Source organism: Haemaphysalis longicornis, unplaced genomic scaffold (assembly GCF_048455015.1).
Source record: "Haemaphysalis longicornis isolate Haplotype H1 unplaced genomic scaffold, Haemaphysalis longicornis Haplotype H1 scaffold_12, whole genome shotgun sequence".
In the NCBI taxonomy this organism is placed as follows: domain Eukaryota; kingdom Metazoa; phylum Arthropoda; class Arachnida; order Ixodida; family Ixodidae; genus Haemaphysalis; species Haemaphysalis longicornis.
In genome coordinates this window covers 28,010,822-28,037,277 of record NW_027526225.1, presented here as the reverse complement: position 1 = coordinate 28,037,277, position 26,456 = coordinate 28,010,822, and the positions used below count along the sequence as shown (strand labels likewise).

Sequence of the window (26,456 nt, the reverse complement as noted above, 5' to 3'; positions counted from 1 at the left end):
GACGTTGCAGCCAGTTGCCGCATTAGAAAGCGGAGAAATCCATTCGAGTCCGACAAAGCGGAATCTTCTTTTCCCCCTTACGCTCACAACTGGAGGAGAGGGCACGGATGGCCACCGGACTTCCCACCGGCCAGGGGCCAGCACCTCGACTCAAACCAATGAAGCTTATTCATCATCATCATCTCCCTTACGCGCTGTGGGTGGCTGCGGGAGCGCATGCGCGCCAGTTGGGGGCTGCAGGTCACGTGGTACTGGCTCGAGCGCGCGCACGAGCCCTTCGAAAAATTCGCGATGACGGCGGGTGGAAAGATGGCCGTGCGCTGAGGGCCTCGACCATCGCCGTCCCAAATTGGCTCGGAGCGCGTCGCGCGGCGGCGTCGAAAGTCGGCCCAGGCTTTGGCCGCCCGAGTTCGACGACGCGCCGGCTGATGTTGCGCGGGGGATGCCACCGCGTTGTTTCCGTGCTGCCGTGGTAGTAGCCAGCAGCTGAGCGCCAGCCAGAAGACATCGGCCGCGACGCGACTCCGAGCGCCATGGAGGACATTAGGAGCGACGCGATCCTCCACCTGGCCGAGATCATCAAGGGTGAGCGCTGGCGCCGATCGCGCGGCCCGGGCGTCAAACTTGGCGGCGCTTGTGACGCGAGGCTTGCGCGCACGCCCATCCCGCCGCTAACTGCGGTACACTGCTTCGTAGAGACATCGTTGAACAGCGCTTGAAGACTGGGACAAAAGATAAGGAGGCAGCAGACAGCACCGTCGTGTGCCTCCTCGTGATACTGTCCTCGTCTTCAAGCGCTGTTCAACGATGTGCAAGGAGCTCAACTGTCGATTCTACTGTTCTATATATGTAAGCGGAGCGGTCGCGTGCGCTCCACACTGCGAACAGTTGGTGCGCTGTCAGGAGTCGGAGTCAGGAGCGCCACTTTTGTAGGCCCTGAGCTCTGCGATTGCGGCGCATTTCCGCGGCTTCTACGGGGTGAGAGCTCCCTGTCGCCTCTTTTTGCCTTTACAACCCCAGCTGGCGTGGTCACGTCTGTAAGAAAACATCACGCGTGGGACACGCAAAAAAGCAGTTGCGGCTTAGTAGAGTGCTCGAATTCCATCAAAAGCTATCTGGGGACGTGGTTCTACGAGCGTCGGTGACGACAAAACATACCACCACTGTTAACACCGACCGCGTCAGGCACAAGTGCATTATATTCTCACCTCGTTTGGACCTGATACCGGTACAGCGACAGGGTGGTTTCGTCTTGCAACGCGTATTTGCTCTATACTGGGGAACAAGTTAATTAAGAACGGCAATAGCTCATGTACGGTATCACTCCGCCCAAGCGACGGACCCGGGTGTCAACGGGCGCGCGCGTTTTGAGAGGAGGTTGCTATGAATGTGTGATGCCGTTTGCCTTTTCTTCCGTAGTTTCTTTGTCGTCGCTTAAGTATATAGTTTATAAGCACATTAAGTCCGACAAATCACGGAAATAGCTCGCGCCATGTTCAATATAGTCCCAGTAACGCACTACTTGCGCCGGGCGGAGTAACATCCGGCCGCGGTGATGAGGCACAGCGAAAGCAGAGAGGGGAATATTGCCTAGGACAGTTACCACCTATAACAGAAAAAAAAGTATTTTGTGCCTAGTAAGCTTTTTGTGCCTGCCACAAGCAGTGCTAGTATTAAACCAAGAGTGTAAAACATGGGTATATTAGTCCTTGTTGGTAAGATGACATGTCATCACCCCGCTACAAAGGGGAAAGCAATATCAATCATCAATCATCATCATCGTTCGTCGTTCCGTTCCGTTCGTGAGATCATCGCTGATAGATTGGAAGATGAAATCAATAAATACCCAGACAACAATTGGGATTACGACGAACTGATTGCGTTCATAAAGGGTAAGATGAATGAAGCAAAGCAACGAAACCGATGGAAAGGGAAGAGAAAGCCGAGAAGCTGGTGGAATAAGGAAATAAAAGATGCTATTTTACAGCGAAGAAAGGCGTCGAGAGAACATAGAGAAGCAAAAAGAACTTGTATGGAACCGGAGGTAGGGAAGGAGAAATGGGATATCTACCGTGGGAAAAAACTAGAACTGCAGAAAATGGTGCAAGTAAAGATCAAGCAGAAAAGCGAACAATGGATGGCAGAAATACGGAAGAAGGACAAAAGCGCATCCAAGAAGTTTTGGAACCACGTAAAATTACTAAGCTCAAAAAACGATATCCATCGAAAATTCCTGATTGATGAGGAGGGGAAACATTTAGAAGGAGAGCACGCGTTGGCGCACATTCATCGAGTGATTAGTGAGAAGTTTAGGGCAATAAGTGGTAGGGAAGCCTGCACCGGTAACATCAGCGCCGCAGAAAACTTCGGAAAGGGAAATAAGTTTGAGCAACCTTGATTGGAAAAAATCAGAGAAAAAGGTTTCCCCCCAGACAGCAGTGGGCCCGGACGGAATGCAACTGATAAACCTGCTTGGACCTAAAAGTAAGGAATCGTTTATAAGGGAACTAGATAAGGTGATAGAAACCAAACAAATATATACTGGCTAGAAAGTAGGATGAATTTAATATATAAAGGCAGAGGAGACAAAGTATTCTGGCCTCGCGTACGCTGTTCGACGGGTCGATGCGTCCGCTATCCATAAAGATGACGGGTAAACATTGGAAGGCTTAAAAGGCAAACTTTAATTAAGGATAAATGAAAAGCAGAAAACGGTTACAAGTCCAAAAAAGAAAGGTTCCTTCCTCTGGTTAGCTCCGTAAAAAAAGTGGTGCTGTCTCGAGGGCTGGCAACAGCAGACTGGTGGTCGTGGCGTTTCTGGACCCAAGCGCGGCACGGTCTGCGAAACGTAACTCAATACCTCGCCGGGATGGGCTTGCGTTCGGGCTAGTTGGTGTTCCATAACTACTTCTTAAGCGCCAAAACCTACAGGGACATAGAATGAGACAGGGACACGCGCTAACTTCCAACTAAATTTTATTGAGCAAGCGTGAAATATATACATGAAAAATAGTCGATAGGAGATACAGAAAAGAATTACACACATTCTATGTCCCTGTAGGTTTTGGCGCTTAAGAAGTAGGTACCTCGCCGGGGTTGCAGGACAGCGGGAGAAACGGGCCGAATTCCTTTTCCGGCCGTCCCCGGCTCGGAGAGGGGAGGAGAAGCGCGCACACACAAGCACAAGAACAAACACACAAAACACATTTGTTTCACCCTCCGAGGGACACCGGCTGACTCGCAGTTCAGAGTTTGTGGCGCCTCGCTGCGCGTCGATGAATGCGAGCAGAACACAAAGCCAGTATTGATTCATACAGACCACTCGCAGAAACGTCAGTGGTGTATAGATTCGTAATGCAGGCGATAAAATCAAATTCAAGCATGGATGCAAGAAAATGAAATTTTTGGGGAACTGCAGAATGGATTTAGACAAGACAGGCGACTAGATGACAATTTGTTCGTGGTAATGCAATGCACTGAAATTGCGAAAGCACAGAATAGACCATTATAGATTACCTTCTTGGACATTAAAGGGGCATATGACAACGTAAACAGAGAACGGCTGTGGAGAATGCCGAAACTCGAGGGATTAGATGACGAGTTAATACAGTTCCTTATGGCAATCTATAAAGAAAATAGAGTGCACCTTAGATGGGAAGGACAGAAATGCGCCCAGCAGGTCAACATCCATCGTGGACTGAAACAGGGATGCCCTTTGAGCCCAATACTGTCCATGCTTTACATGGCAGGGTTAGAAAAGAAACTGGAAGAAAGTCAAATAGGGTTTAGCCTAACCCATATGCTGCAAGGTGAAGTGGAACAACAGCATATTCCGGGAATGTTATACGCAGACGACATTGTTCTTTTAGCCGATAACCAAACCGATATGCAACGGCTAATAAATATTAGCGGCCGGGAAGCCACCGACCTCGGGTTAAATTTTAGTGCAGAAAAATCAGGAATAATGGTTTTCAATGACGCTACCACTGACGTAGTGTCTATCCAGCAAGGCGAATTACCCAGAGTGAAGGAATATAAATATTTGGGAGTAAGGATAAACGAAGGGGATAACTACTTAATAACTCACGAGGGGCGACTTAAGGTTAAGGAAAAGCGAAACGCAGCTATAATGAAGCATAGAGCTCTGTGGGGGTATAACAAATATGAAGTAGTAAGAGGAATGTGGAAAGGAGTAAAGGTTCCGGGTCTCACATTTGCGAATGCTGTACTCTGCTTAAAAGCAGACGTTCTATCAGGCCTTGAAGTGAACCAGAGAACGGTAGGACGTTTGGCCTTAGGCGCGCATGGAAAAACTAAAGAAGCAGTTCAGGGAGATATGGGCCCTTACGCTTTGAAATGAGGTTGAGGGCAATGGATCAACGAAGGTGGGCAGCTAAGGTTTTTAGGTACCTATACTTGAAAAGCGTGGACACGCAGTGGTTAAGAAAGACTAGAAGGCTAACGATGAAATACGGAAAGAACTGTGGAGAATCCAAAACAGCCAAGGTAACCAAAATATAGGCAAGGCAGATTAAAACGAATAAATGCAGGAAAAAAATGGAAGCTAAAACGTCGTTAGAGATGTACAGGGCTGAGAACTTGAACATTAGAAAGGAAAATTTCTACGATAATTCCCAGGGCGGTGCTTTGCTTTTTGAGGCTAGAGCAGGTTGCCTGCGAACTAAGAGCTTTGTGGGGAAGTATTCACAAAATGATGGGGTATGCGTGGTTTGCGGAAAAGAAACAGAAACTATGCGGCACATTTATTTATTTATTTATTTATTTTCACATACTGCAGCCCTTTAAGGGCTATAGCAGGAGTGGTTGAAACACAGAGCAGTGATTACAAATGCACCACTGTAAGGAACAAGAAAATACAGTATACACACCTACACACATGGCAATTCCATTCAGAACAAAATCCCGATCCTGTAGGTGCCAATGTACACAGAAAAATTGTTATACACCCAATGAATGGGCACTGCAGGGCGGGGCGCACATACCAACACAACAAAGCAAGGAACTATTGTTTAGACACGACTTTCAAGAAATAGCTGCAATTGATTTATCGATGCGCTCCCAGTTTCACCCGGCAGTAAATTCCACTGTTTTGTCGTTCTTGGGAAAAAAACTAAATTTGAATACATTGGTGTGTGCATGAAGTGGGGTGAGGTTTAGGGCATGATTATTTCGAGTTATGGTTAGCTCAGCATACTTAAGATAGCTGTTATCGGAAAGGCGCTTAACTGAGTGAACGATACCATGCAAGAATTTGAGCGAATCGATATCGCGTCGCGTAGAGCGTGAGACAAGGTTTGAAGTTGTAAGGGCGGATGTAGGCGACAAATTACGCCCATAGCGGCGACAAATGAAACGGATTGCTTTTTTTTTTTGTACGGATTCAATATGTTTTATTTCTCCTTTTTTTATACGGACACCAAACGATAGAGGCATAATCAAGAGCTGTACGAATTAGTGTTTTGTACATTACTAATTTAGTTTCCTGTGGGGATGTTCTGAGAGTACGTCTTAGGTAACCAAGTTTTTTAACAGATTTGGTGCAGACTGAGTTGATATGTTTAGACCAGGAGAGGTTAGTAGTGAAAACCACGCCAAGGTATTTATAATCTGAAACCCTTTGGGGTATTAGGTCATTGAAAGAGTAGTTGAAAACGGAAGTCTGCGTTCTGGTGGTCAAGGACATTGAGACAGTTTTACGGAAATTGATATTCATTTTCCATGTATCACACCAAGAGCAAAAGGCACTAAACGAGTCATTAAGAAGATGGTGATCCTGAACGGAGGTAATAGTGTTGTACAAAACACAGTCATCGGCGTAGAGGCGTAATATACAGGTAATAGATTGTGGCAAGTCATTGATAAAAATAAAAAATAACAAAGGACCAAGAACGGACCCTTGTGGTACCCCTGATGTGACTTTAATTAGAGGTGAATTGCCAGAGTTAAAGCTAACGTATTGGGAGCGGTTAAACAGAAAATTGGCGATTAGATCTGCTAGACTTGAATTTTTTAGGATGGCACCGAGGTTATTAAGCTACTTAGAATGGGGAACAGTGTCGAAAGCTTTTGCGAAGTCAATGAATATTACCTCTCGACCTGGTGGCCGCAGTCACGACTTGAAGAAATGTCATGGGTAAATTCTGTCAATAGACCCTTTGCAAAAAGGCGGACAACACTGAGAATTCAGCGGTGGTAACACTGGTGGTGAACGCGACGACACCATTAGAAAGGAAGCCGGTCGTAGCAACGCCGTTGCGGTTGCACGTTTTGGCTCACGGCTTCACGAGTCTTGCCCCACGAGTCTGTTGCCCCATCACCGTAGTCATATTTCTCTCCTGAAGTGGTGTTTTGCGCTACCTTTCGAAGATTAACGCTGGTGAAATCGCTTTCGCTTATCTACCCCGCTGCACAACGGCTCGTCTGGGGCGAGTCGAGGCGTGCCCTTCTTTTCTCCTATTTCTTCTGTGTTTGTTCCTTCCTCTGAGTTCCTCTCAAGGTCGACTGCCTCTGCTCGCTGCTGACGCACGCGTGCGACCTATCGCTCCCGCATTAGCACCGCATTCGCCGACGGAAAAATTAAGCGCCGCAAGTACAGAGGCGGTGAATCGCAAACATGACCTCTAGCAGAGACATCAAAATCAGTTTCATTATGCATGCTTTGGTCATTTTCGCGAATAGTTTTGAAAGTTTGAACATACGCAAAGTGAGCGCTCAGCAGAGACGGACCCTTCATAGCCCGTTCATAGCGGCCAGCCGCCGCTACCACGGGGCAAGGGCGCATCGATTAAACGCAATTAAAACTCGCCAAACAAGGAGGCAACGCTAAGGCTATTCTTTATTTCCAACAAATCCTACCTTTGCTTGCTGCTGTTTGTCAACACTGACGATGGCGTAACGTAGGACTCCACGCTGACGTATGATCGCTCGTACTCGTAGATCCTTTCAGTGGTCGACCTCGAAGAATAAAAATCCTGAATATGCCGCTCTTCTATCGAAGGAAGGGCGGCAAAGTTATTTTCCCATCCTCCAGTGGGAAACCCCACTTGGCCGGACGTGTATGCAATTGCGTGGACGGTGGACGGTAGCTACCCCATATAAACTCTGTGCTCGCAGCCTTTTCGCTTCCTTTCTAATGGCGGCGCAGCGGGTGCACAGTGTTGCCAGAGTGGCTTGCTGCTTTTCCGCCAACGATTTGGCCATTTTGCAAAGGGTCTATTGAGTTGAAGTGCTGAATCCCCATTCGGAAGCCATGCTGCAGATTAGATAAAACATTGTTAGTCTCAAGAAAGTCTATTGTTTATAAATGATGTGCTCCAACAACATGCCGGAATGCGATGTCAGCGAGATGGGACGATAGTTTGGCAAAAGCTGTTTATCACCAGACTTATAAATCGGCCGAACCTTGGCCAATTTCCAGGTACCGGAAAAAATGCCTGAGGACAAACACTTGTGAATTATAATCGTAAGGTAACGAGATGTCCATAACGCATACCGAATTAAAAAGGAGTTTGGGATACCATCGGGACCGTCTCCCTTTTTTGCATCTAGATTCAGAATGAGATTCAAAACACCAGCATGACTGATAGTTACATAAAAAATTGGGCCGATATCGGAAGGAGAGTTAAAGGCAGGGGTAACGTGATTATCAACGGAAAATACAGAGTGGAAGTGAGTATTAAACGCATGGGAGATTTTCTGGTCATCAGTAATGGTTTCACCGTTAATCAAGAGTGAGGAGGAAGAGCAGCTACCAGGCAGAACTGATGTCCAGAATTTAGGAGGGTTACTTTTGAGTAAAGAGTGTAATTGTGTGCCAAAGAAAAAAATCCTTTGCAGAAGCCATCATTGCGGCAGGTTGTTTTTTAGCTTTCTTGAACTCGTTCACACTATCAGGTTTATCAAGGTTCTTTCTACGCCTCAGCCTGTGTAGACGACGAGATAGGTGAAGAATATCTCTGTTCATCCAAGGAAGTTTCTTATTCGTTTTTTTTTAGTTTTTATTGGAACAAAATGATTAATGCAAGATTTTACAACGTTTTCAAAGTACGTCACAAGACTATCAACGTCACAGTTGCTGCTCATGGATTCGAACAGAGAAAAAGCATCAGCAAGGGCATTCAAGATCGAGAAGTATCGTTACCACGATTAAAATCCAGGAATGTTATGAACGAATACAAGGTTTTAAACACAGGATAAGGCAGGGTCACGATGACCGCCTTATGATCCGATATACCTTCGGTAGTTTCACATATATAAATCCAGCTTCTGCAATGTTAGAGCTTACAAACATTAGGTCGAGGAGTGCGTCCAGTCGAGTTGCATCACTAACCAACTGCACCAAGTCATGCGACAACGGAAAATTGATAAGCTCTCGGCCGAGGCCAGGTTCTCGACCGGAAGGTGTCAGGAAGGCCAATGAATTCCGGGTGCATTGAAATATCCCATACAGATAATATTAGATGAATGGATATTGTGGTTATGAATATAACTATTAGGATTGCGTATATGATGGACGGAGGTGCCAGGTTGGCGGTAGCAGGCACCAACCATGAGATGATGCTTGTTTAAGTAAAGCTTGCACCACACCGATTCAACATCTAAAGGCACATGAAAAACAGAGAACTTCAAGTCTGACCGAAAGAGTAAAGCCCCACCCCCGCCTTTGCCGTTCTGTCGATCATTACGAACTAGGACGTACCCGGGTGGAGTTTGAGTCATAAACGCCTTCATGTAGCCAAGATTCAGTTACACCTACTATGTGCGGGGAAAACGCGGATACCAGAGAGACAAAGCTAGGAACTTTATTGAGCAGACTTCTTGCATTGACATTCAAAATTATTAGGTCATTACATGGACAGTGGGGTAGTCAGGGGGGGGGGGGGGCGAAGATCCAGGAGTGGGTGCAGGGTGACGGGAAGACTGACGGGAGGGTACTTTAACAAGCGTGTTAGAAGTTGCGTCTAGGGTATACTGAATGTCATCAATAAAAAGTTTATCAAAGCGCAAACGTACTTCAGACCCGCTGTTACGAAATGAAGCAGAAGCATCCCAAAGCTTTTTTCGTACAGAGCGCACACTTTGGGAATAATCTTCCGTGACGTACCAGTCGGATCCTTTGAATTTTGAGACGTTCTTCATCACTTTAATTTTAGCGCGGAAGTCTAGAAGCTTCATAATGACGGGCCGCACATGGTTGACTCGGGACCGACCTAGCCTATGGCCACGTTCAATGGTAGGACATGTAGTCTATGAGCAAGGTATCACTAAGTACTTGTAATACCCTAGCCCGGAGACTGTCACTATTTTCGTCGTCCTCTTCATTCAAACCATGCAGGATTAGGTTGTTGCATCTCATGCGATTTTCAAGGTCATCATTTTTTGACCTTAGGTCGTTAACCGTTGTCTGTGTCAAAGCTGCGCACTCACTGCTAAATGGTACCGATGAAGCAACTGGTGCAGAGATGGCATGGGACGATTGAAGGGCCGAATCACGTGAATCCAGAGAATCCAATCTAGCGTTGACAGTATGGGGAAAATTTTTAATATCGAGGATAACTTTGGCCATTTGACTGACCGTCGAGGAGTTTAGAAAGGAGTTGCTCCACAGAAGAGTTACCATCCATCAAAACAGCGCTTGCTTCATTTTTAGAACGCGTCCTGGGTCCCTGAGCATTCCCATCATTACTGCTTGCTTTAGCGGCAGCAGTTTTAGAGGGGCCAGGATTTAGTTCAACATCGAAGGCGCCGTAAACTATATACGGCATGAGAGCAAACACTGACAAAATTGTGTGGGCAGGACAGCAGCAGCAAACACCGATTGTCAGAGCGAAAACACTTGGCATGATCAAGATAACATACCTGCAGAATAAAGGCGAAGCGGTTAAGCATACTGCCGGCGCTGCCTAGCCCACTGACGACGGAGACCAGGTCCTGGGGTTTTATACTTTTCCTTGATGACGTAACAGAATGATGACTTTCGATGATTGGCTTGGTCGAGGTGGTCTTGCGCATGTAACACTCCGGTCAAGCAGCTGCAGGGCGCACCACGGTAGGCACACGCGCGCGTGACAGAGCAGTCCATGTGGCAACGGTTGATGCTGAGCGTGAAGTTCCCAAAGAACGATAACGCAGCGGTGGTCGGCACATGCTCGAAGCAGGTTGATACACAGGAGTGTTGATTCAGGGTCGTCAGGAATCCGAAAACCTGCAGAATAAAGGCGAAGCGGTTAAGCATACTGCCGGCGCTGCCGCTGCCTAGCCGCTGCCTGTGAGCTCCATCCAAATCTACATGAAGGAAATATTCGGCTTCCAGAAGCCCTAGGATTTAAGGGTATCACAGAGGAAGTTAACTTCAAGGCTGTCGAGGGGACGAAAAGAAGATTAGAATGCAGGTGGACTAAAAGCAGAGAGGGGAATATTGCCTAGGACAGTTACCACCTGTAACAGAAAAAAAAGTATTTTGTTCCTAATAGCCTTTTGTGCCTGAGCTAAGCAGCGCTAGTATTAAACCAAGAGTGTAAAACATGGAGTCCTTGTTGGTAAGATGACCCCGCTATACAAAGGGGAAACCAATAGCAATCATCAATCATCATCAATCATCATCGTTGCCGTTCTTAAGTTGTAACCGAGTATATAGTCATAACGATTGTGACCCCGCTTCCAAAATATACATTGTAGGAAAGTATGTTGCGGGGATGTTATTGCACAATACCTGTATGGATTTGGGCTGCGCGAAAACGCAAGCATCTGCGCTGTAAAATGTACACTCTGACATTTTGTAGGAAAAGCAAGTAAAGACTAATGAAACCACTCAATAATAACAAGCTTCAGGCTGGCAAAAAATAAAAAAAGCTCGTATGGGTCATAAGAAACCTAGTACAGCATCGGAAGTACAGCCTCGTGCACTATGCATTCGCGATCAGCCTGTCCACCATAGCGTACATTGTAAAGTTTACCTAGCCCAAAGTCTCTGATTTGGCCACATTTGGGACCATGAAGTTGAAATCATAAATTTCGTGGCCTCCTCCCCACCCCTCTCTAAAAAAAAGCAAGCAGTGTGTGCACGTGTGTTTGTTGTGCAAGGCTCTAATGTTGTGGGGGAAAGCCAACCGAAAGGTGCCCGGTTCACGATTCCAGCTGGGTCTGATATCTCAGTCACAAGATCAAGCCAGAGAAAGGACGCGGGGGCGTGGCTTCGCTGAAGAATGCTTTGTATGTAAACCTTTGCAGAAGCTGAAGGTCTCCTGCATTAGCGCACCCAGGATTTTTGTCTGGGGGGGGGGGGGGGGGGGGTTCGAAATTTTGGCAATAAATATAAAATATAGTAATATATAAATGTAAAAATGTAAAAACAAATGTAAGTAATACAAATAAATAAAAATAAATAACCATAAAGAATAAAATATATAAAACTATAAAGAGTAGCCGAGTTTATTATTTTTTACGCGAAACAATTAAGCATTAAATCAGCCGCCATAACCTATACAATTCGCCTGCAGGAGGAATATAATAATGGATGCACCTTCACATAAAAAAAGAAGGTACGCGAAGCCTTTGGCCATAGCCCGAAGCCCCGGACCCAAGTTTGGAAGTAGAATTGGAAGGAAGGCATGACGGGAGACCAGGTTGGGGAGGAAATGCAAATAAAGCAGTCCTGAATGCCTTCTTCACTGATGAAGTCAAGCTAAGAGTAAAGCACGTGCAGTCTCCTAGTGACGTTTATTTTTACAAAAATGCAGAGAGAAGAAACTTTGCAGTGCAGTTGACTATTATGTAACGACGAATATTGTCCCATCTCTGCTGTTACGATAGCATGGTGATCGGCAGGGAAGCAGTCCAGAAGTTTCAGTATTTTTAAAAGTTGACTGGTTGAATTTACTAATAATATTGGTAGACCATTAATACATACAAATTTCAAACAATACACTTATTACATGAAACGAGAAAATACTTAAGAGAGTGTAGCAACAAAATTTGGCCAATAACTGCCGCTACGGTAGCATGTTGGTCGAGCAGTGAAGCAGTGGAGACGTTGAAGAAGTTTTAAGGTTAACTGATTTAATTTACTGGTGACCTTGTCTGATATATCTTTAACACATACAAACATGAAACAATACAATTATTACATTAAATGAGAAAAACAGTAAAGGGAACAAGAGTACTTAACGGGACATGACTGACTGGATCGCGGTCTCCTGGCGAAAGGGCTGGAACGGGCTGCAGCGTTTCTCGGATGATTTCCTGGTGCGGGCCCCAATGAAGCCGGCGGAGCGGCGTTTAATTACTTCAAGTGCACCCGTGGAAGAAAAGCGAATTCTGGCCCCACTTTCTGCAGCCAATACGGGAGACACTTATGAACACCAATCAGCCATATCGAACCCGCCAAAGAGAAAAGTACCAATGACACGCAGACACAAAGTTTGCACTGGAAAACGCGCAATTGCAGAATTATTGACATAAAGAATGTAGTTCAGACAAAACACACCAAAGTAAACAGTGGAAAAGACAGCAAGGTCGTTTGAACTTCGAATGCCCGGATCCCGAAAGCGGCCAGTGCCAACGCCAAGGGGAGTGTGGAACGCCGCTGCCGCGCTGTAAACCAAGCTGGGATGATGGCTCCCCGTAACAGCCGCTTCTTGCGGTCGGTCGGCGCGCAGACACACTCCGCATGCATTCCTTAGAAAACCTTGGCCTTGGCGGCCGAAAAAGTAGTTGAAAGAAGAAAAACGCAACTTAAACGGGGGGGGGGGGGGGGGGGGGGATTTACGACAAGGGCAAGAGTACTAAACGGGGCATATCTGATGGCGAAGGTGTCAACGACGGCCGGCAGCGTTTCTCAACTGCGACCCGGGCGCCGGCAGCTGCTCCCCATGAACCCGGCGGTCAGGACTTTGATTTGTTTCGTCCGGGTCATTGAAAAGAAAAGCGCATTCTGGGCACATTTTCCTCAGTCAATCAACCATGGTCCCGCAACAACAAAGGAACCCAACACTAAGACACAAAGTTTGAACCAGAAAACGCGCGCTCCGGCAGAAGAATTATTGACGTAGACGAAACCGTTGAGACAAAACACTGAAGCAAAAAGTGGAAAGAACAGGAACGGCCGTTGGAAGAGAGAGGGCTCGGAGCCCGGAGCGAACACCACAGGGGGTGCGGAATCTACAACGCGTATACGCGATCCCCTGAGACACTCGGGCAGGACGGTCTCCTCACCCCGCAATAGCCCCGCCTTCCGGTCGGTCGGCGCGCAAACACATCCTACATGCGTTTCTCAGTAAAACGGGGGCCTTGACGCCCGAAGTAGTTCTAAAGTTCTAAACAACAGGTAAAGACAGCAAACGCAACGAGGGCTTCGCAACACATATTTGCTGCTATACCAGATACTAAAAAAGGCTGTTCGCCTGTCTACCAACTGCAAAATACGGTTTACACGGCGAAGCCAGTTTCGAGGAACAAAGACAGGACCCAAACTTAAAATACGTCTGAATGTGAAAGTTTACTCAAATTCGATCTATCTGCAAGTGAACGAAATCTGTTCGTATAGGTTGGCACAATGTGCATGAACAGTCACATTTACACATATTTCTGAAAGCCTATTCAAGACAACATCATTGTTATCCGTGATCAGTGGTTTTCATAACTGCGCACGAAGCGTTGCTGCCTTGCTCGCTTTAATGTTGGAAACTCAGGCGATATATATTAAGGAAAACCGAACCTTTTTTATTCAACGGGAGAGGGATTGCTCGTACAGTGAGTGCTTAATATTGAAGGAAAACAGTTGTTTAAGCTTTGAAATTAAATAAAATAACTTCGATCCCAACCTATGAGAAATTTCAGCGTCTTTTTTTCTAGAAGACGACGAATGATACAAATCTCGTGAAGGAAGTTCCGCACAGAAGTTCAGAAAGTGGCATAATCTGGCCCTACAAAAATTGTGCTACTATTTGCGGTTTAGCGTGGGCTATGAGGCGTGCCGTAGGGGGAAGGGGGGCTACGGACTCAGGAATTCTTAAGCATTCACAAATTTTCTGTCCACGGACACTTTTTGTGTCACTAAATTTTTTTCTCATTCTTTTTCTTAAAATACTTCAAGTTATACGCAAGTTGGTCCGCACAGTCTTAAAAGCACAAACCTAAAAGCTCGTGCTCTAGTTTTATTTTTTAATGCTTGTCATACAATATTCTGCTTCGAGATTTAACTGCGAATGTCCAATAATTAAAGCTTCCGAGACTACACACTTCGCTCGCTGAACTTCGGTTTCGGTCCGGTGGGAGAGGCGTGCGGAGGGGGTTTGGGTCGAGGGACATCTGGGGGGGGGGGGGGGAGGTTACAACCCCCAAACCCCGTGGGTGCGCCACTGGTTTCCTGTAGCCTCGCTTGAGAACCACTTGGAGCAACGAGGGAAATGACATTGAGAGCAGCCAGAGCGCTGTATATTGGGGCAAATTAGAGCAAATGACAGTACAGGTGCCTGCGCTTTTTCCCTTCTTTCGCCCTTGTCCGTGCGCTGTTTTCCCCGATATGTACAGCGAACTAGCCCGAACAAAAGCTCTAGTAGAGCGGTGTGCGGGGGTTTGAGAAGGCCCGGGGATTTCCACGGGTCTAGGTCTTTTCGGTACAGGGCGGTTCGGTACAGGGCGTTTCCGTACGGTCTTTTCGGTACACGGACGTTTCGGGACGCGGGCGTTTCGGCACAGGACATGTCGGCACAGGACATTTCGGTACAGGTCGTTTCGGTGCGAAAACGAATTCGAGAGAGCGTTTGAGGCGGCCAAATTCGTGTGCGTTGTTAACATTGGAGTTGAAAGCACGCAAATCGAGCCAGTTTATTACAACGGTTGTTGCTTGTATTTCTGCGTTACTTTAGGCCAGTAGAAATTTGTGCGGCCTTGCCAAAAAAATGCCTATTTGCGTAACCGTAGCCAGAAAATGTATAGCTTGTTCATTACTTCGTTTCTTTAGCGACAATATCATTATGTATTTTCTACCCGCCACGGTGGCACAGTGGCTAAGGCGTTGCGCTGCTGAGCATGAGGTCGCGGGTTCAATTCCAGGCCACGGCGTCCGCTTTTCTGATGGAGGCGAAAAGCAAAAACGCCCGTGTGTACGAGATTTCGGCGCACGTTAGAGATTCCCAGGTGGTCAAAATTAATCCGGAGCCCTCCACTACGGCGCGCCTCATCGCCTGCGTTGCGTCGGCGCGTTAAACGCTACAATATAATAAAAGAAATACTAAATATTCGTCCTCTCGCGAGGCTCAATTTTTTATTTGCGCCCTCGCGTTTCTCATCCCGTCATCGCCCACGCGATCTCTTGCGCTTCGGCACATTCTGAGAAAAAAACCATGCCTTGGTACCCCGAATGGTTAGCGGCACGAATGTCAGCGGGAGCCCGATCTTAGGGCGAGCATTTTAGGCAAGCTTCGCCGCAAGCCATGCACGCTCCTCCCCCACTCCCCGTGCGTCCAGAGAAATTCTGCGAAGACAGGTGACTGACCCCACGGGGAACCTCCATTGGGGTTCCGCAGCCCCTTCGGTCCAAAACTTTGTTCCAGAATAAAAAAATCATGGGTTTAAGGAGTTTTCAGTGCATGAACATATCAGTGAGTGCTTTATTTTGTTTTTGTTTTGATTTGATTTTGCACAGGATCTCTAGGATCTATTTTTTAAGACGGCTCCTGAGCTCATATGGTGATTATTTAACGCCTACTTACGAATCCGCATATTTTTCAAGCGATTTCTCCTGTAAATATTTGTTGCGAATAGTTCCTCGATCATGTTTCATTTGTTTACGTTTCGCATAAATGTTCTTTGAATCGATTATTCAATTACTTTAGACATTCTTTCAAATTTTGTTCTGAGTAGCGAAGTTCTTTGTATCAAAAGTACCGTACTTCAGAGGTACCAATGAGCCACGATCCAACGTAGCTCCTATTCGGGGGCGCTGCTTTGACGTGCATGTTTGCTGCGGGAAATATTTCTTACGCACTAAGCGCTCTTCCAGGCTGTTAAACTAAGTAAACACCTATCTTATAAATAAGAATGAAATGGTTTAACAGTGCAGTTAGAAACATTATCCGTCGGAATAGTAGCGCTAAAGTGTTACACTGGGTTTTTCACTTACATCATCCAACGCGATTTGAGTTGCAGCGGCTCATTTTAACCTGCAGCATGCCTGTTGCAGTCGGCACTTGTTTTTTTATATATATGACATGTATAATGTCGTGTCGACACCTGCTTCTGCGAACATCATTTTAACGGTGTGCGGCTCAAATAGTACTGATTATGGGGAGCAGCAGGTGACATTGGTCTCAGGTCATGACCATATTAGCAAAACGTCAAGAATTACTGATGAGCAGTCCTTGCGAAGATGAATAACTGTATGTATGCTGCATAAAACATTGCAGAATGCTTTCAACGTCATTACACAGCATTTCCAAATTTGATTCACAAACACAATTAACCCGCCGCAGTCCCTGCTAACTACGAATAAGTCGGAACGGAAGCCTGCGGCAAGGTACAATAGGTGCCTTCCGTAACGCATTGCTAATAACACCTTAAGTACTTGCGTTATCAGAAGAAAGCAACGCACACAAATGCAGAAACACAAGAAATTGCTACTTCTTCGTCATTACGTTATAAAGGGACAGGTTCCTTCCCCGTGCGGTGGAACTCATTCCCGCAGCCGTTGTCGAAGGGTCTCTGCACAGTGCAAAAAAAAAAAAATATTTACCTCACTGATTTTCCAAAAAATAAACAGGTGATAATCAGTCTTCAAAAAACGAGTGAAAAAACACGATGATACTGTCACTGATTTGTTATATAACATTCTGGTGATAATAGGTCGCTAAGAAACAAAATAATGAAAACTTATAGGTTGTCTAAATGCTACAAATATCGCAGCTAATATTTAACAAATCAACAGAGGTTTTTTTGGGAAGGCCGCATAACTAACTGCTGGCCTAAAATAACGCAAAATTTCGAACAAGAACATCTTTAATAAATAGGTACAAATTCCGTGCTTGTAACCACCCCGTAAAGAACGCCCGCAGCCTAAAGAGCTCGCCGAAATTCGTCTGTGTAACAAAAGACCCATGTCCCGAAACGCCCGTGTCCCGAAACGCCCGTGCACCGAAAAGACCGTATTGAAACGCCCTGTACCGAAATGTCTTGTACCGAAAAGACCGGAGCCGGATTTCCACACAGAAGCCAGCGTGTGCCATTGCTAGTGCAGCCACGTGGCCTGCGCACTGGCTGTGTCTCGTGAGCGCTGGTGTTGTTCCTCTCCGGGGACTGAGCACAGTTTGCACGTCGGCTGGGTGAGGATGCTGCACCGGCAATTGCCCCTCCGTTGAAAATAGTGCAATCAGTGCTAGAGGTTCCCCAATGATTGGAAGTCTTATGGTGGGCTTCAAGACTGGCCCTGTTCTTAATGGTGGTGTTAAAAGACGCCCCTGAAGTGGTGGAGTCGTTTGGTGACTCCTTCCTCACTCCTCGTGCAGTTTGGGAGGGTGTCAATGTTATTGGGACAAATCAGGCTTAAATGAACCACACGTGTACTTTGGCCGTGTTCTGAATGGTGCTGTAAAAAGACGCCCCTGAAGTGGTGGAGTCGTTTGGTGACTCCTTCCTCACTCCTCGTACAGTTTTTTTGGGGGGGAGTGCATAGGAAAGAGAGTGGCCCTGAGGGGGATCTGTTGCTCCCGTCATCTCGCAGACCGGCTGTACTTTGCCACGGTGCGAAGCGTGGAGAAGCCCGTGTCGGTGGGCTCGTGCCACTTCTTCAGCGTGGACGAGGAGCTGGTGTACGAGAGCTTCTACGCCGACTTCGGGCCTCTCAACCTGGCCATGCTGTTCCGCTACTGCGTCAAGCTCCAGAAGAAGCTCAAGGTGGGCGCACTGCTGGGGTTCGCACAGGTCGCTTATTCTCGCGGGATGTGGGCACGAGGGGGGTGCAGCGCATAAACACAACAGCCCAGCCCACTGCTCGGCTGCAAAGGGAGGAGCTTTCCCCCAGGGACCTTGCCGGTCACTCTACCAATTGAGTTAACTATAGGAGGTTAGCTATGCGTGTGCGAGAAGATTTCCTGGGAAGCATGAACGTGCTACTTGAATACTTGAGTAGAAGCTCCTCCTCCGCTGGGTGGGAAGGGAAGCCTTTACCAAGGGGGCTTCCTTCCGTGTGTTCAAACCGGGGACCTGCACATAACTACACTAAAGGCTCGTTAATTCGAGTTCGAATAGAACCATAAAATTGTTCGAATTAAGCGGAGTTCGAATTGGCCGGAGGGCGCTAGAATGAATGGAAATCGCGCCACACTGCACGGGAAGCCACCTCTCGACGCGTTATCGCGAATTAGGCGCTACTAAACGTTCGTGGCTGGCGATTTCGTAAATACAGTTTCGTAAATAACACTGGCATGCGCCGGAGCACTGGCGCCGGTGGCGCGGCGTCCTTTGAAGAAGCGAAATAAGCAGTTGCATGAGCGTAGCGCGCGCGCCACGCTGTTGTTCTTCTGTTTTGTTTGTTTTGCCTCTGGTAAATTTGGTTTGGTTTGGATTTGCAACACATTTGCAACACTCTGAGCCGACTTCTTTTGCGGGGAGCGATGGAAACGAGGGGATCATAGTTCGAATTAACCGCTCTGGATGCCGACGCGTTCGAATTATCGGCAGTTTTTCCCCATTGAAGTATACAGGGCTGTGCCGGGACCAGGGCGTGAGTTCGAATTGGCCGGAAGTTCGAATTAACCGAGTTCGAATTAACGAGCTTTTACTGCATTCAACTGCACTTTTATCCCGTATCAAGTTGTCAAGCCTTTCCTTAAAGTACAGCCAGGATGCATGTATGCAAATTACAGCTTCCTCAGCCTGGCTGCAAGGCAACGACATCTGATGGCATCTGCGTACGCGTATATGTTGTCATTTTTTTTAACACCTCGTTAGACCGAATTGATAGCCCTGGGGCGGGACTGTCAGTTTTGTCCACTTTACGTGTGTTTCAAAGTGACCTTTTCGAGCGAGCCCTTATTGGGTGAACGCAGACAATCAAGTGTGACGTTGCGATTTCTGCGCACGCCATTGGTCTGGGGCCTCGGAAGCGCGCCTACGTCACGACTGGAACGGACGCCGAATGGACGTGTTTGAAACGGACGAACCCACAATTCCGCCCATTCTGGGGAGGTCGCACTTCGTTCTGGCGCTGTGGTGATCTGGACAGGACTTCCTGGCGCTATTTTTCTTGTTTGCTGTACACGCAAGATTTCTTTATTCAGCATGCAGTCGATCCCCGCTGCAGCGAACCCCTATTGATGGAACTTTGCTCTACACTGAAGTGTTGCCCATTCCTCGTCAGTTGCCCACTATAATTAATGCACGAAAATACTCTTCTCAGCAAACAACTTGTTGTTGGTGATTTGAGTAAATGATGATGTTCGATGTTGATCCTTGATGTTGTTGATGATCTGCGTTGGTGCCTGATGGTGACGGCACTGATGACAAGACGACGATGGTTGATGGAGGGTTTTTCAAAACTGTATATTTACGCAGAAGATATATACAGAATATTGACAAACTGAAGATAGAGTTAACAAAGTAAGAAATAAAATGGGGTTCTAGGCCAACTAAGACTTTGTGCACGCGGCACGGGCGTCAGCGACGGAACCTGTCCTAAAACTACCCAAGTGGTGAGATCCTCCCTAGCCTGACCTGGCTAGCCCGGCAATACGCCGGCCGTGCATAGCACATTAAAACCTTGAGGATTCGACCCCGAGACCTCGTGTCTCGTGGTTTTAATGGGTTACTTAGGCCCCACCCCCGATACACAGGCCAATCGGTATCTCCTGGGCACCTGATAGGATGGATTAGTAAATCCGGGCCTAAACCACGGTGGGCAACGCCCCTCCGTAACCCTCAAACGCTGGTCACTCTCTCCCACCAGAAAAACAAGGAAGAGATCAAAAGTAAACCAAACAAACACAACCACTCAAAAAACCGAGGAAACACGTGCATCCGCCCGGGGCAAGCTTTTACGCACGTGGCCTGCGTCGCCCGTTCCCACGCTTCTCGTCCGAGACCGGAGAGCCACTCAAGCCAGCTGAAGCCCATAACGCCCATCTTTACAAAAGGTGGCGAGCCTCCAAGATTGCCCGCTTTTTGCAGACGATGCCCCGTTAATTGGACCGCGCGGCCAGAACCAACGCGTAGGGAACACGGGATGCGGCGGCGACCGCCGCAGGCGTCGCGATTCCCCCGCATCCTCCTTGGGCCGCCGCACGAACCTCCTCGCACGCTCTCACTCCGCGCGCGCCCGGTCAACAAAGGGAAAGCTATCGCCATAAATCGGCCACTGTCTAACTACAGTTGACAGCTCCAAGCCCCCCGTCTCCGGTGGCGCGACGGACCATGGTTTTACAACCTGCTAATGGAAACCGCGGTGAGTCCCGAGCCAGCGGCCGCCATTCCCCCGGGGTTCCATTTGAGTCGCCAGGCTACCAATGTTTTCCCAAGGCTACACCACGCACTTCGGCCAAAACAACGCGACAGCGCAGCTGCGACCCCAGAAAATGTGTCTTTCCGCGAACGGCATGACCCAGAGACCGCTTGCTCTTAACGAGCTGGCTGCCATAAAGTCATTCATTCCACCCTCTCGGAACCGCCGCTTCCCACGCGTTCGACAGATTCCGCGTCGCTGGCGCCTGGATCCCTTACAATTTGTTTCAATGATATTCTCGAGAATTCGTCTACGAGAGACATGAGCTTATCATGGGGGTTAGGCGCAAATAAGTTATCAACCGCTATCACTGCCCCGGCACCCAAAAAAAGACTGCCGGGAGTACTGAGCACACGAGCGCAATAAAAAGGCTAGCCATACGTTCGTACAGCGTAGTGTGTGTTGTGCGCGTGCGCAGTCGTTCGCCCTGGCCAAGAAGAAGATTGTGCACTACACAAGCAGCGATGGCAAGAAGCGCGTCAACGCGGCCTTCCTCATGGGCTCTTACACGGTGAGTGCCTCTCGCGCGGCGCGTCTTTCGGGAACTCTGACGGGGCCTGGGATGCCGCGTGGGGCAGCCTGGGTAATCTCGATGTCGAGGGGGAGGGGCAACACTCGCACTGCGCCCAATCCGGTTCGTTTAATGGACTGCTTTGTCCTGATAACAACGATACCACATATATCACTAACTCCAAACGAATAACAAAAATATTAACGAAAAGAGATGAAGCGGCCACTTTTCGACCACTTTTGTATGACGTCAGAGAATATTGTTCATTCTTCGGCGGCCTGGGCCAACGCCCAGAAACACCGCTTGGCGACCGTAAGGGGGCCTCCAGTTCCGTTTGATAGCACTACTTGAATGCGAACGCGTAGTGAAAAGGCTGAACCTATGTTTTTAGTGCCTGCCCATATTACGTCACTGCCGCCTATATGACGTCACGGTGCAGCCAGGCGGGTTCGACTATGCGATCGTATTGTTGCAGCCAAGCAGAGGCCTGCGTATAGCGCTCGAACACTGACAACAGAAGCGCGATGTGGAGGGGAAAGAATGGTTGCGAAGAGAGCGCGAAGTGCGTCGGAAAGCCTTGAGCAGGGGGCGCATATGCCGAACTGTTTGGAAATACGTCTCTCTTTTGTGGCGCGCAGATAATCTACCTGAAGCGGACCGCGGAGCAGGCCTACCAGTCGCTCTGCGCCAACAGCTACGCGCCGTACGTCTGCTTCAGGTGAGGGCCCATGCTGCTTCGCGTGGAGTCTTCTACCCCTGTTGCAAGGCGTTGCACACCCCGTCTCACTTTGTGGAGCGGCGCAGTTTGTTTTTAGTTTATTTATTTATTTATTTATTTATTTATTTATTTATTTATTTATTTATTTATTTATTTATTTATTTATTTATTTATTTATTTATTTATTTATTTATTTATTTATTTATTTATTTATTTATTTATTTATTTATTTATTTATTTATTTATTTATTTATTTATTTATTTATTTATTTATTTATTTATTTATTTATTTACGCTCATGGCAAGAAGGCAGCAAAACAGCTGTATAAACTGAAGTCTATCACAAATAAAATTAGTGACAGCAACTACAGCATCAGGTATGTCAACAATGTCGTGACATACCTGGAGTCTTCAATCTCCTCGGGCAAAGATTGCAAGGGCATTTAAGACGAGGGGAAAGTAGTCACGCGTCGTCTGCTTCCTTTCCACGGGGGTGCTGCAAGTTGGGTGCTGACGTGGACGGCATGGGTTAACCCTAGCGCCATACCGTGTTGTGTCATGCGCTCACTCCCTACCATCCCAGACTCTACACGGGTTGTAGAAAAAAAAACAAAAAAAAAACAAAAAAACGGGACGAGGTTTTAAAAACATGAGCTTTAGAAAACCAGGAACTTTAAGACTGGTTTAGCACGCAGTTAGGCTTTCTCATCTAGAGGATATTGACCGAAATGAGTTGGCCCAATGTCGAGGAGATAAGAAGCGCGCCCCAAAAGCGCATTCATCTGTCTGTTTAGCCGCACGTCACCGTAGCAGTGCGGGAAAGCCCGTCACCACGAGCGGGAAACGCTGGCGAATGTTTTAGAACTCCCAATTCTCTGAAAATTTATTCGACATTTTTGAGTAGTGCTATGTGATTCGAAGCCGAACTGAATATTGGGTCATTCGCTTCGAAGTTTCAACGTTTCAACATTCGCACACCCCTACAGAGACAGTTTAGCCAAACCGCCGTAAGTTGGGAATCGAGGGCGGCATCAGTAAATAGCCTTAGTATGCTGTTAGACTGCAAGGGGGAAACAGACCTGCCGTGTTAATTGAAGAAGCATTTCCTGTAGGTTCAGGAAGCGGGGAAGGAATATTTTCGGTGGAGGCATCGGAGGTAGTACAGTAAGAAGAAAAAAATGAATGCCTCCTCAGCCGAAAAGCCTAATACCTCTATTATGGGAAAATGATTTTTCATTAGGAGGGGAAATCATTAAAAGCCAACTGTACTTAAGGTTTCGACCTCTCAAAAGCCCCATTTCCGCCTAACGTGAATAAAAGAACTGCAAAGTACAATATATGGCAGCTGAAAGCGATCACCAAAAATTGTCAAATTCCGAAACCGAAATTGAAAACTATTACGGCCAGGATGAAGTGACGTCGCAGCCGGCCAGACACCAGCTCAGAAAAAAAAAGAGAGAAGCCTGCGCGCAACCACCTCGCGCCGCAGCCCCGAGACAAGCGCGTCCAGCGGAGCTCAACCAGCTCTTCCGGTACCCGTATAGCTACAGGCCAATCCAACGTAACTAGTCTGGGCCAAGCAGCCGGCCGGCCGGCTGGAATGCCACTTCCGGTTCATGACTGTTTGCGCGATCCACTGGCAGTTGCAGCGTCGTCTGCTACGGAGCTATTCTGAAACACTGCTGAATGATTAACGGGAAATTTCGCGGGGCTACCTCGTTTAAAATAAATTTAGCGCAGGTGAAATTTCGGCGCACTTGGGGTTTAACACGAGAGGATTCCGCCAGTGTCACGAGCAACGAATGCTGTACAACGATGTGACCATGGACAGAACTCGACATTACCTTCAAATCGTACACCGTACACACGGTTCACTTATGAAGGAATAGTGGGGTTTTGGGAATACAGCAGAGCGTGAACCATGCTGCTCATTTTCAACGGCCCTGGCGAAAAAAGGAAGAAAGTGCACAAGAAATCGCATGCATATATACTAATGCTTACGTTTCCTTTTATGTTTCAGGGATGCTGCCATCGGCCCGTGCACGTACAACCTGAGCCTGCTAAATTGCCTGCGCGCCATAGACAAGGTGGGCTGGCTTTTTTACAAGCCTCTTGAGGGGATGCGGGATCTACTAGGGATTGCGATTGCGATTGAAGCGGTGAGAGCGGATCTGGTTCCCGGGAGTAGAACCGTGTGCCCATCTTATCTAACTTGGAAGGGCCTTCTATGACCCTTTGCCTTGTTGCTGTTTGCACGCGTGGTTAGGCCTTGCTGGTTCTAGGGGCGGCCATCTTGGCCAACGGTGCGGTCGCATGCGCGGAAGCAATACGTCACTGGCCGTTGTGGCACGCCGTACTCACGTGACTTGACTTAGCTAGCGAGGACGAACCCTCATTGGTCTCCCCCTCTTACCCGGAGTAACACCCCTTTCTACCGAGCCGTGTTCGGCCGTGAGCTCTGTTCGCGGGGTGCATGTTCACATGAAGATTCTGTCGTTGTTGGTCGTATCAGGGGTCCCTTCCACGACGGCGGCCACGATGCCAGATATACCAGTTGGCTCATCTCGGAGATTCGGTCGGAGTAGGTTGTCGCGGGTTGATTGTCCCCGTGGTCACGATGGCAGATATCTGAGTCTGGTCCCTGCAGCTTAAGCGAGTGAGCGGAGTTGGTCTCTATCGTGAGCAACGGGTGTGTTGCCTGGTGTACTGTCTCCTCACCGGGCAATAAAACCTTAGCTTTGTTGCTGTGCGTTAGTCATCAAACCCGTGCGCGTGTCCTCGGATTCCGCTGTTATTAGTACCGCTGGGTAGTGCTAACTGTAGCGGAGCTGGTCAGGGCCCCTGTTATCCTGTACGCTAGCCCATAGACTGTACTGCGTGTCGTTAGCTGCACTTTCAGTAGAGGTGCGACCAGCACCAGTGGTGTAGGCTAGCCAGTGTTCTAGCAGCGTTTCAGTCGGTGCGTCTGTTACAGGACGCCGGCGTTAATCATAAGAGGGCGTGCAGGCGCTGCTGCACAAGTTCCTGGACTTTGAGACGTTCGACCTGGAGGAGTACGAGTACTACGAGCGGGTGGAGAACGGCGACCTGAACTGGATCGTGCCGCGCAAGTTCATCGCCTTCTGCGGGCCGCACGCCAAGAGCCGCGTGGAGAACGGCCACCCGTTCCACTCGCCCGAGACGTACTTCCCGTACTTCCGCGAGCATGGCGTCAGCACCGTGGTGCGGCTGAACAAGAAGATCTACGACGCGCGCCGCTTCGCCGACCAGGGCTTCGAGCACAAGGACCTGTTCTTCGTGGACGGCTCGACGCCCAGCGACGCCATCATGCGCGAGTTCATCGACATCAGCGAGAACACGCCGGGGGCCATCGCCGTCCACTGCAAGGCCGGCCTGGGCCGCACGGGCACGCTCATCGCCTGCTACATCATGAAGCACTTCCGCTTCACGGCCGCCGAGGCCATCGCCTGGATCCGCATCTGCCGCCCGGGCTCCATCATCGGCCACCAGCAGCACTGGCTCGAGGAGTGCGTATCGCGCGTCCACGGGGGCCTTTTGCCTTTTGGAAGGCGGCAGCTAGCTTTCATTCGGCTCTGCTCGTTCTGTGGGCTTTGCGGCGGCCTGACCTAGCTGGTGCATGTCCCGATATAGTTACTCCAGGAGGGCCAGGTTGATATTATGCATGGGCCTGCCTTTTGGAATGGAGCAGCTTTTATTCGGCTCTGCTCGGACTGCGGTCTTTGCAGAGTGCTGACCTAGTTGGGGCATGTCCCGATGTAGTTACTTCAGGAGTGCCCGGTTCGTAGCAGCTAGCCTCTGTCTAACCGTGGCGGTGTCGCTTCTGGCACCATCACTACCGCTAAAATGGCATATAGGACGTGAGAATGGCTTCTTGGGTGTTGAGCTTGCGTCCTGTGCTCGGCTGGGCCTTTATTTGTGGGAAATCAAGCGCAGGGTTTAGAGGCCACTTTGATCTCCTCCCCTCCAGAGCTTGTCATCATTTTCAAGGTTATCAGTGCTGTTGTAGTTAACTAGCCCGGAATAAGAGGATATCAGGGAGCAGCTATATTACTGCCAGTCAACAGCTGCCTTGTTTTATTGTGAAGCTTAACCGCCTCTCCCGCATTTTAAAGCGAAAACAATACGTGCCCGATTGTGCGCAAGATCTGCGTTGTAGCGTTCGTTATTTTTCCGGTACAGATAATCACAACTGTTACGAAAAATGGCTGCGGCTTAGCTCAGCTAAGCTTGGATATGCAAAGCAAAATCTTGGCTTAGTCTGGTTGAGTCAAGGTTTCGCTTGGTTAACGTATTGCCGACCATGGCTGAAAGCTGTTCGGTCCTGTGCAACGCTCACAGGAGACGGGCGAACGCGGCGCTGTTATTCACGCCGAAAGGGCCATTCCTCTACACCGGGCGCGAGACGAGTCACGTAGCCCGAGACGACCCACCGGCGCATGCGTGGCAGGCTGCGGGGGTGGTCGGCTGCCGATCGGCTGATCGGCTGCTCCCGCGTCGGCGGCCGCCGCTCGTGCGAGCAGAACGACTGAAAACGAGGCCTTGTGCGCCGCGCCGACAGCGGGCCCGGCGAATCACGCTATGCGCTTAGAGGGGTGTGCCTCCGGTCAAAAGGTTTAACTTGCGCATCCTCCACGAAACCGGTGGACGAAAGTATTAAAGCTTTGCTTTAATATCATACAAAGTACATTTGAATT

General features: G+C 48.4%; 1 protein-coding gene across 1 annotated transcript in view; it reads left to right on the top strand.

The window, feature by feature from the left end:
• The first annotated feature begins 310 nt into the window (after nt 1-310).
• The window catches only part of LOC144161903 (dual specificity protein phosphatase CDC14A-like), a 43,348-nt gene continuing 17,202 nt past the window's right edge, over nt 311-26,456 (top strand). Inside the window, exons 1-6 of the mRNA XM_077692461.1 lie at nt 311-585; nt 17,738-17,910; nt 20,931-21,023; nt 21,662-21,741; nt 23,762-23,828; nt 24,748-25,268. Of these exons, the coding sequence (XP_077548587.1) occupies nt 534-585; nt 17,738-17,910; nt 20,931-21,023; nt 21,662-21,741; nt 23,762-23,828; nt 24,748-25,268 (986 nt within the window). The 5' untranslated portion in view covers nt 311-533. The remainder of the gene's footprint in view (nt 586-17,737; nt 17,911-20,930; nt 21,024-21,661; nt 21,742-23,761; nt 23,829-24,747; nt 25,269-26,456) is intronic.